Source organism: Botryllus schlosseri, chromosome 3 (genome assembly GCF_051294905.1).
Source record: "Botryllus schlosseri isolate E-star chromosome 3, Bs_hap1, whole genome shotgun sequence".
NCBI classification, from domain to species: domain Eukaryota; kingdom Metazoa; phylum Chordata; class Ascidiacea; order Stolidobranchia; family Styelidae; genus Botryllus; species Botryllus schlosseri.
Genome location: NC_137238.1, coordinates 15804006 through 15815455, shown reverse-complemented (window position 1 = coordinate 15815455; position 11450 = coordinate 15804006). Strand labels below are relative to the sequence as shown.

The 11450-nt window shown below is 40.3% G+C and overlaps 1 protein-coding gene and 1 long non-coding RNA gene across 2 annotated transcripts; one reads left to right on the top strand and one right to left on the bottom strand.

The window, feature by feature from the left end:
- The first annotated feature begins 421 nt into the window (after window positions 1-421).
- Window positions 422-3343, top strand: LOC145435874 (uncharacterized). Its single transcript, XM_080313138.1, has 2 exons — window positions 422-2396; window positions 2438-3343. Exons 1-2 carry the CDS (start codon window positions 990-992, stop codon window positions 2495-2497), a joined length of 1467 nt encoding a protein of 488 aa, XP_080169264.1. The 5' UTR covers window positions 422-989; the 3' UTR covers window positions 2498-3343.
- Window positions 3344-4012: 669 nt separating this feature from the next.
- On the bottom strand, window positions 4013-8929 carry LOC145435876 (uncharacterized). Its single transcript, XR_013914086.1, has 3 exons — window positions 7904-8929; window positions 6532-6692; window positions 4013-4448 (listed from the first exon to the last, which is right to left on the bottom strand). It is a non-coding gene; the product is annotated as an uncharacterized LOC145435876 (long non-coding RNA).
- Window positions 8930-11450: the final 2521 nt, after the last annotated feature.

Here is an 11450-nt window from a genome sequence, read left to right as displayed (position 1 = left end):
ATGCACGGCGCTGGCAGCATAAAAAATCAACACTATACGAGCAAGAGCATTAGGGATGTTCAAAATTTGGAAAATGTTTGGAATTCTGCGTGTCCATCGCTTATTCTTTAGATTATTGTTAAAAAACAATAATGGGCTTGAAAGAAGCTCCCAGGAAAGCCGCTAACATTTGTCTAAATGCGTTTGAAAGTCGTTGTTGAAGAGTGGGCGGGCAACCGACAGCAGAGGCGGGCAATCACGAAACCACGGTTCTTGATTGGGTAATCGGCTAAGCTTCACTGATTACTGCAACAGCTGACTCGGATTCGGGAGCTTCGCTTTACTAAATTGAAAGTCTGTTTTGCTGCGGTAGAGTCTGTTAGTAGCGGTTGTGGTTCTGCACAAGCGCGTTGTGTCTTGATGAGTCATTAGTACTACTGTAACACGTGTTCTTTGAATGCTTCACAGTCGATAGCAGTAGTTTATGCTTTGGAGCAACAATAGTGCAGTCATGGCAGAGGCAAAACGGCGAAAGATTGCACACATGCCGCAGCGAAGAACAAGATCCAAATCTGAGCAGTACTTGGTCGGATATACTTGCGATTACATCTGTGGCTCGAGATTACCTACTATACGAGAAGTAATGAGTTACTTGCTGCATCTGAAAGAGCATTGTCCTCAGTCAACCCCTACTCATGAACTATGTACTGTGGTGGTGGATGATGTAATGACAGTGTGGAAAATGGCGAGAATTGCGACAATGCAGAAATCATGTGGTGCGATCACTTCAAAACCTGCACGAAAGATGGCGTGATCTGAAGAAGAATCCGAAACAGGAAAGTGATCCCAAGGGTAAGAGGAGAAAATTCACTGATGATTTGGACAAGCTGTGGGATATTTGAAGTAGAGATGCCATAGCAACAATAAAAAATGACATTTATCTATCACATGAAAGAAAGCTTGAAGACATTGCATTTTATGAAGATCAACGGCAATCTCGCCAGTCAATAATGTTGGGAAGAGACAAAATTCTGGCTAAAGACCTCAAAAAGAAAACAGCAGCCATTGCAGATCAAACTGTTGAAAACGTTTCACACGACTCAAGTTGTGACTATGTTGTTTTAGCATCATCGTCATCTTCAAAAGAGGGTGACAGTTTGAGTTCAAGTTCTGACTATGATGCTGATGTTGGACTTGGCACCTCGACCCAATCCATTAAACTGATGGCACCTAAAAATATTATGAAAAATACGCATGTTTCCCAAGCTCTGGATCGATTGCAAGTAACTGACAACGATGCAACGATGCTGATGGGAGCATTTATTAAGGCTTGTGGAGGAGATATAGCCATGTTCTCCCTGTCAAGATCTTCAACGAAGAGAGCCAGGAAAACAAATCGCCTGGAAATATCTCAGGACATTTTGGAAAAATTTGCCGAAAATAGACCACAGCATGTTGCCATTCATTGGGATGGAAAGCTCACAGAGGATAGATTAGGAAATCGATATGAAGCTTTGTCAATTGTTCTATCTTGTCAACCTCAATACTCGGAAGGAAAACTACTTGGAATTCAGAAGATACAAAATGCGGCAGGTCAGACACAAGCTGAAACTACTTTCGACATAATTAAAAAGTGGGATATACAAGATGCTGTAACAGCTTTGGTTTTTGACACCACAGCAAGCAACAGCGGCTGGAAGAAGGGTGCAGCGAAGATCCTTGAGGACCTTCTAGGAAAGAAGGTTTTTTACCACGCGTGTCGGCACCATGTGTATGAGCTAGTAGTCAAAGACGTCTGGAAATGTTTATTTGGAAAAGCAACAACCGGACCAGAGAACACATGGTTTGCCCACCTTAAGAAGAGCTGGAGCAGTCTTGACAGAAAACAGCAATTCAAGACTCTGACTATTCCTATATGCTTTAAAGAACGAGCAGCAATGACAGTTGAGAACTTCAAGCTACTACTCGCCAGAAAAGATTTCTTCACACGGGATGACTACAAACAATGTGTGACTAATGCTCTTGCTCTTCTCGGTGCAGATGGAGATATACATCATCACAAACCTGGTGCAACACACCATGCAAGGTGGATGGGCACAATTCTGTATGCTCAGAAGATGTTCATGTGGGCTGATCAGTTACATTACAAATCTGAAGAAGTGGAACTGCTGCATCGCTTCAATTTATTTTTAGTTCTCTTCTATATCCCTGCCTGGGTTGCTTCCAGCATCGGTCGTGATGCAGCCGGTAATGACTTGAGATTAATCCAGGACATGTTGAGTTACAAGGAACATGATGAACAAGTTTCCAAAGCTGCTTCACAAAAGCTTTTAAAGCATGACTGGTATATCGTGGAGGAAACCGCTGTATATGCCTTGTTTTCGCCGAGTGAAAGCAATGAAACCCGAGAAAATATGGTAAAGACGCTTCTACAGGTAGAGCGAACTTCAAGTTTCAGGAGAGGCCCGCCCTCGTTGAATGCAACTGTACGCATCAACAAGGACACTACTTTGTCTGATTTTATTGGGCCACAGTCGTGGTACATATTTGATGTTTTCGAATGCTCTGGGGCGTGGCTAGCTCAACCTGTTGATGTTTGGCACTTATCAGATTCCTACACCAGAATGAGCTCCTACATCAGTTCTGTCAAAGTCGTTAATGATGCCGCAGAACGAGGTGTAAAGCTAAGCACAGACTATGCTGCAATCTTGACTGACAATGAACAACAAAGAGACAGTCTGCTTCAAGCTGTGGAACAGCATAGGAAGACAGTTGGAGACAGCAGGAAGTCAACTCTAATCAAAAGCCTGTAATCTGCAACTTGTGCCTGACAATGCAACACTGATCTGCTACGTACTTTTTTAATGTCTTTTGTAGATAGTGCTTTTCGCCTTCATTCAATTGTGAATAAAAAGTGTAATATGCGTTTGTTTATGGGTGAGACGTCGACATGTCATAACAAGTACTACTGAGATGTTGACTCCTGGTGGTAAATTTTTGAGTTTCACTCACTGTCAGTAACTTTTGGAAAGGTAGCAATATGCATGCATCTAGTTTATTCGTATCTCAACTAGCGAGAGCACCTGTGCAATACATAGCACTTTCTGCAGGTAGATATTAACTTAGGCGGTTGCGATGTTGTACTATGGACTCTTGGTGACAACATTAACAAAGGCAATATATCATGTCTGTAATGCCACCAACAGAAACGACTGCACAACAGCACGCAAAAATCGTTACCAGCAGTGTTCACAAAGTCGGTCTTTCAGCCAATCATTAGCTTATTATTACCGGCTTCAACCAATCAGGATTAATGGCTTCTCTTTGCCCGCCCACTTCATCGATTCCCCGCCCACTCGCCGACGGCTACTTTCAAACGCATTTAGACAAATGTTAGCGGCTTTCCTGCGAGCTTCTTTCAAGCCCAATATTGTTTTTTAACAATAATCTACAGAATAAGCGATGGACACGCAGAATTCCAAACATTTTCCAAATTTTGAACAACCCTAAAGAGCATGCACCTTGACAATCTCAAAAATTTTACTTGCTTTGTTACAAAAGTTTGCTCGAATATTTAGTGACTCTCTGCTGTGAGCTTGACCCGCAATCACACAACATCAAGAGCAAAATATACTACATGCAGGTAATCAGCGATTGATGCTTATTCAGTCAATCAATGGAATTGATATCGTTGTCTGATGTAAAAAATCCCAGCAAACACCCGATGTCCAGTTGACTTCCTGCGGAAAAGACGCAGGACGCCCAGTGTTACTTCCCTGGAGTGGATTTGTCGACTACTAGAAGCGTCCTAAACACTTCCTGAGTTGGTCTACTATGGACGTGAAGCGACTCCATATGGACTCATTGGATCTGCTGTGAACGTGACGTGACTCCCTATGGATGCGTCAGACCTACTGTGGACGCGACGTGACTCCCTATGGATATGTCATTTACCACCTGTTCTATTCCTCAGGATTACCATATCAGGACTCCCCTCCTAACCTGGTGCAATTACATGGAATTCAATATCATATAAACTAACGAACTGTTTATATTGGGTTACTGTAAAACGACAATTGCAAAATACAAGTACAACATTAACTAATGAACTATTACTGGTAAACAAAGTTCAGGCTTACGTGAAAAATCGATCAGGAAATCACTACGAATAAATGTGTCAGTGGGATTTTGCATATAACAGCAAGTTCTAAGTCAATTTTATATTACCCTTACAAACATTTCAATTGAAGTGCATCATGAAATTAGAAATAAACGTGTCACATGACTTTGAAAAAGTACAACTGCTAATACAACTAAAACAGGGAAGAGCATGGAGCAATCATAAGTAAAATTTACATTGCATATTATAAAACGATGCATTATTTGCACCGCATCATGCTAAGAGCGCGAGTGCGTATTCGCAATAAACTTGGTTGCAACAACAGTTTTCTTCTTGGTCTTTGTTTTGCCTGAAACATATACAACAATGTCAGCAAATCATTTGTAGAGCCACTCTGCTGATATAGCACATGAAATTTGCGTCAGAGCTGCTTCAATTTCTATTCCCTCATGCATTAATTGTGATCCGCTACTTCTACTTGTGCTGAGTGATAATTTATGACGATACTACAATGTCTACTCGAGTACGGGAGCTTCTGACATTGTGATACAGAGTATGAAACCCGTCAATCAAATTATATTGTGGAAACACCTCAAGTACATACTTCAGTACTTTCCAGAACTTCTACTTTACCTAAAATAGTTTTGATAAGCCATGTATATCGCTGCTTGAGTGCTTGAACCCGAGTAGAAATACATTGCGTTACTCTTACTTGTACTAGACTACTGACGCTACAAATATTTCTAATTGAGTGCTGAACATGATTGCTTTCCTTATCTCTGTTTAAAAGCATACAACTACGACATTCCTCAAGTCTCCATATTTTGACCATGTCGACACTTGGAAGTAGTTTGATGTCTTGTAAATAGCTATTTATACTATTTAGTACGGTACTAACGATGAATACTTTGACCACCTTTATTTGGAACTTATCACCTACTACAACTAGGGCTTGCCACGAATCTGAATAGAGCAACGATAAGTCGAAACAGATGATCTTTTAGGGTACATAAATTGTATTCAACAAGAATTAGAATTCCGATTCTATGTACCACTGCGAGGCCTAAAAACATAGATTCGTCATATCGCAGAACACGGCACATGTAGGACGTAGCTACGCACGATCGTGTGAATGACAAGTGTATTGTCTCAAAGTACCATAAAATAGGAATTATCTTAAATCTAAAAAACATTCTTCGATATGATGTAGAGCCGGTATTCATTTTCTTCGAATTCGCATACGAGATCAACTTTTCCTTGTTCATAATGTTGTCACATCATATAGAGCAGAGGCTTCAAATTCAAATGTGGTCGCAGGTCAATTTCCGGATTTTTGACGACGCAGCAAGATAGGGATATTCAATGTATCATTTCCATGTAGGCCTTATTTGACGGGAGCTTGCAGACAGGCATTCCACAAACATCTCGAGAATGTAATTTACTATTGTATTATTCACGTTTGACACGAAAAAAATCACAGTTTTGAATATTTCAATAAAATTATTTTTGTGCTGGGCATAATTTGTTAAAATAATGAGTTATAGAGATGATGCAATAGAATGCATCATGACATCATCAAACTCTGGGTTATACTATTTCAGTTGGTGGACCTTTGACGTGTCACAGTTGTATTTTAAAATCTACTGAAATTTGATCTGGTATCAGAGCATTTGAGCGGTGTAGCCTAATCCGGGTTTTGATATAGTCGTGATAAGTAGGCTGTTGCTACTGTCATTACCAAAGTCAAATTAATTCAGAATTAGATGTTGGCTTCGATTATAATTGGAACATATCAACAACTTTAGCCATAGTAATAGCATTGTTTCTTAGCCTTAGCGATCGCACACTTCATGCTACTCACAAGATTTCTAGCAGCCCAAAATTTATTTTCAACACAATTTCTGATGGTACCTATATTAAAATCAGATAGTCAATTCACATAAAATTGCGCATAGCACGAGAACCACAGCATATAGGTCTAATTCCACGATGCATATCGTACCACAAAAGGGTCTACGGGCCCTGTTCAAGAACCCCTGGGATAGAATAGAGCACAAAATCTTGTTTTAGAACTTTTTACTTCATTTTGAAGTGAATTTTACAAGCCTAATAAATGGCTAATTGTACAGCAGAAATTCAAGGCGTTGCAACTATTTAAACTCCGGTGCAAACAATATGTACTTTGACCACCAACTATGATTAAACGCTAAGAATGCCTACGCAACACCTCGACCAAATCTACTTTTTCAAACTTATTATTTGTATACTTTACAGAAGTGCATTATCTACTTCCATTTCGAGTAGATCTAACGCAACTTTAAAGTTGTTACCTCTAGGTGTGTATAAATCCATAACATTACATCTACTTCAGTTCAAAAGATGATTACTTTCACAGCCTCTGGTTTCCATGAAGTGTATTCAATGTTTTATACCTTTTGACTTTTTCCTGAGGATGACGCAGCACCGATTTTACAGCAACGCTTGTTCCATGTGGCAGTAGTTCTTCCGAACGTTTTTGGTTCCAGTCATCAAGACATACTTTGTCCAGTGTTCTTGACGTTGTTGAACACTATCAATTGAAGACATTGCCTATCTAAATAATCAAAGATATTATAATGTTTGTAGTGAAGCCATTTGTCAAGAAGCCAAGCCAGGAATCTAGAATATCCTGTAAAAAAAGACAATGAAGTTCAAGCTGGACCATTCGCACATTCTACTCACTACAATGACTAATCAGTAGGGCTGAGCACATTGGTATGGTTACTCAAATCTCGAACGAGTATCAAATCTTATGATTCGAGCCAAGTATGTGACTATTTTCAAGACAGCCTACTGAAATTACACGCTCTGTGCCACTATAACAATGCAGTTTATAATAAAATTATAGTTCCACCCAGCACGTTTTAGCAGCCCGATTGCGAACCACCGTCAATTGTATATTTCCGCATCATCGATGGCACTTTTTTCAGGGTAATAAATTGCTAATTAATGAAATATCATAAATCATCATATATAATTCGTAACTTCAACTTAAATAATTTAACATCTTGATCCATGAACAATGCACCACTGCGGCGCCTTCCTCTGAAGTTTAGAACTACATAACATTGCCTGTTCAATATCTAGTCTCCTGGTAGAAATGAAGTAACTTTGTATACACAAACACAGATATGTCCCATCCATATATAGTAAGAATCCATTGATAATAAGGTTGTGTTTTCTTATCGAGGGCAAGATGACCATGAGCAATCAGCCTTCCTTATGGCCCATCCATAGCCTACTTTTTTGATACTGCTGCAATGTAGGCAATGTTTCCGTGTATATATACTAATATCGAAAGTTATAATCAAGCAATAAAAGTATGCACGGAGGCCGTGCCAACATTGCGGTAACATTGCCAACAACCCGTCTGCACCAGGCCATGAACATGTTAAGTTTATAGAGTTTATAATTGGTTTAGTGTTTGAGTATCCTTTGATTAGAGCGAGGTTAAAGATGGGCTAACAAACTATTATAATGTTGTTCCTAAAATACCCTAAATATAAACCAAAATTGCCAAAAATTCTTACATGTTCACTGAAAGCCTCAATTATTTTATTAACGCTATTATAGATGGTTATGGTTATATACTGTTGTGGACACAAGAATACGAAAATGGATGTTAATGTGATGCTACAATCTTCATGCATCCACAAATTCAGCAATCTCACATTCCATAAAGGAACATTCACATTTCTATAAGCCTATACATAACATTTCAAAATTCAGTATATACCGATATGTTATAAAATACCGGTACATTACTTTATGCGGCATCTGGTTTGCTGATTGGGTCCTGCAGTCCTAGGAAATCCTTGTAAAACTTTTCACAGGATGCACATGAAATGGCAAGTTATTGCTTGTGAGACATTATGGAACAGAGCACAATAAATCAGACTTCTATGATCAATACATTATCATATAGTATCAAATGTAGCCTACTACAAGAATTATCGGCTTGCATGAGTTACCGATTAGCAGCGGGTCGATCAATTCCGTCTGTAGGTGATATTACAGCCGTGTCACTATAATCATATAATCGAATTCATTATATCGCATCAGCAGTTCATGATGATCGAGACTATTGCTGTTTATTAAATATAGCACTCAAATACCAAGCTCCCTGCCCTTCCGGTACTCCATATAGAGACATCTCACAGTCCACGCTGTTAACGTTTCCAATTATGAACTAAACCATTACTGTGATAATTCGTCCCTCCGCCATTGCTACATACGGTGATCAAATTGAATTACACGCGCGGCGCATGCGCGATGCTCGCCGAATAGAAGAAGGCAGGCTTCTGGTTTTATGGTTGGATGAATCTGAAGCAACAGGCGTGTTCGACTCCATTATCGAAATAGCCGAGAGGATTGCTTACTGCGTTGTTCCGTGATTGGAATAGTCATCACAATCCCATCATGACGATTATCAAGTTCTGATATCGGAATATTTCACATGCATTACGAGTATTTGCCCCTGATGTGGGCATTTTCGACCCAGTAATGTCACAATAAAATAAGCCACTGTGTCTCTGTATCGCACATTACATCGAGCCTCTTTAGCACTGTGCGACCGCAATGATCGACAGCCGGGCTTGTGAAGTTCCACGCGATGAGAAAGTCACACCATATCAACATTCACGGCTTCACTCCACTAGATTTCACTTGTATCATGACTGTATACAACACAACTTATTCAGCATTCACTGCAGAATAATGCACATTTGAGTTCATAGAAACGATTTCCCAGTAAGGACATCCAAATCAACTCCTGTGTTGGTGGCATCCAGTCATCACACTATTATGACATCCACTGGAATGGTCATTGGTGACTGGCATAGGAGCACTCCTAAAGTTACTTCCTCTGGGGGTCTCTTGGAGTTACATAATTGGACGTCAATTTGTGACCTACTGAGCAAGTCCTCAGTCACTAAAAGTAGGACGTGGGACGACTGGGCACAATTGTGGACGTACCTGTAAGTCCGTGGGAGATCGGGTGTTTGCTGGGATGTAGCAGGCGTACGAGGTCAATCTTGATTTCATATGTTTATTGTATCATAAAAACCAAATCCATGCGACTGGGGTGTTGGCTACGGCTGTATAACTTGTTAATGGGGTAATATCGGTAGCAAGTTTGAAACCCGTTCTACATTCTGCTCAATATCAGCGTATAGCAATACTCAGACGCCGTATAAATTGTCTGTTTTGGCCTAGGCCGTTAAGCTTATATTCCCTTGCGAGTCCTCGTTGAAATTGATAGCAAAGCGACGGAAGATATTGATTATATGGGATTATTATACCATTTCATTGCCCCAGTTGATACATTTGGCGACTTTTAAAACGTCAATATGTACTTCAGCATTGTGGCATTATGTGGACCGAGTCGTCGCTAGGTATCGTGTACATTAATATAGGCTACCACTTAACTGACTTGTAGGGTTGTTATTATCAATATGCCGTCACGTGACGTCATGAGGTTCACGACAGCGTTCACACAGAACTTTTCAAAAAGTTTCGCGTTCACACGAACCCGAACATTTCAGGGGTTCACACCATTCCTACCAAATACCCACGGTAAACTGCCCATGTCCATTGCCGGTGAACTCCGGACTAATCTATTTACTGATATCGGCTTAATATGCGCACCACAGATTTTCGTTGTCTAGTCGCGCCAACCGCGAAAATTTTTTCATATTCTTGAGTGAATTTCGTCATTAATACAAGTATATTTCCAGATATTATTATCAAATATTTATCCTTTGTCGGGCCATGTGATCAAATTCACCGGTAAAGTTGATGCTGGGGGTGTCTTCGAAAATATAGGGAAGTTATTAATGCTGTGCTGCCCGCGGGTCGCGTGTTGGTGATCCCTGATATAGAGTATGTATTTTTCTTCTATTAATTGGAATGGAGGTCGAAATGGGGATCACTATTTAACAAGTTCTTCATTCGCATCTTCCTAATTTTAGGACTTTTTCATCTCTGCTGTTAAACGGTGATGGTCGTAGTGTAACTCTGGTGCTTGACATAGGCCTATACATTCGCCGATTCGTGCATCCTGTGTTAACGTACTTATACATGATTTCACTGCCAGTAGAATTCACTTTTCCCATCTGGTCCTAGCGCGTAACTTTGAACAGATACGCTTCCACAGTACTTTTTAATCATCTCCGCGTGATAAACTTTAACACATAATAGTCACGGGATACTCTCTTTACCCTTATTATTGTAGGCCCGTGTTGCCCACAGTATCGCACGAAACCCAATTGATGCAAGGTAAGTATCTAAATAAACTAGCATCGAGAATGTACATGTACATTGAGAGAGCGCCAACATGTCTCGATTAGCATAAATTATAGTGTTCCCATTCAAGAATAAATTTTAAAATCAAGGTCCGTTCAGATTACCGATAATTATAATTATAATTTCTCGGTCTGTCTAGCCAAGTATTACTATGAAAAGTTCATACAGTAGCACTCAAAACTCAAGCCTATACATCGTTGCAATGATTGACAATACTCTCCTGAGTTGATTACTGGCACCAGATTTCTCAGGGAATGGTGCGTATCGATCCCCATGCTGGACCCGATTCATTGCTGCAATATGCAGTTATATTAGAATTAGGATTGGAATCATAGGCTTCGAACATGTTGCGTCTAGTTTGCAACCTCTGCTATCTGTTTTGGTCCGTAGACATATATATGAGCATGCGGCATAATAGCGCGCGACACTTGAGCATATGGGTTAGGGTCTGGTTAGTGGGTTAGATTTGGATACGGGTTAGGGTTTGGGTAATGGTTGATTTCGGGGTTGGACGCACAATGATTGGGCGGGTGCTGCTGCATTACTTTTTACCAGACATTATGTACGACCTATGATTATATATAATCAGAAGAATATCGAACCGCTACAACCCTCGAGAGATTCAACCTAATGCGCTGCAATACACCTCTCAAAGCTAATTTCCTTGATTTGGACGCGTCTTCTTACGTGAAGACGCTAACCTCACCTACTTTCGATCTGGCATTATGTAGTCGACATCAGTCGCATTCGAACTTGTGACCCATTGGTGTCGTAGCAGTGAAACGTAGTACTACGCTATATTCGCCATATGCAGTGGTGGCTTTTGGGGTGGGCGAGGTGGGCGGCCGCCCGGGGCCCCCCCTATTTGGATTTTGCGCTTTTTTCAAGGAGACTGACGAATAAACATGGAAATCGGTGCACCAAGCAAAAATATGATTCCGTACAGATGTGTCAATCATCATCAAATCACTGCATTTGTTAGAAAAGTCCCATATCCCGATAATCATCA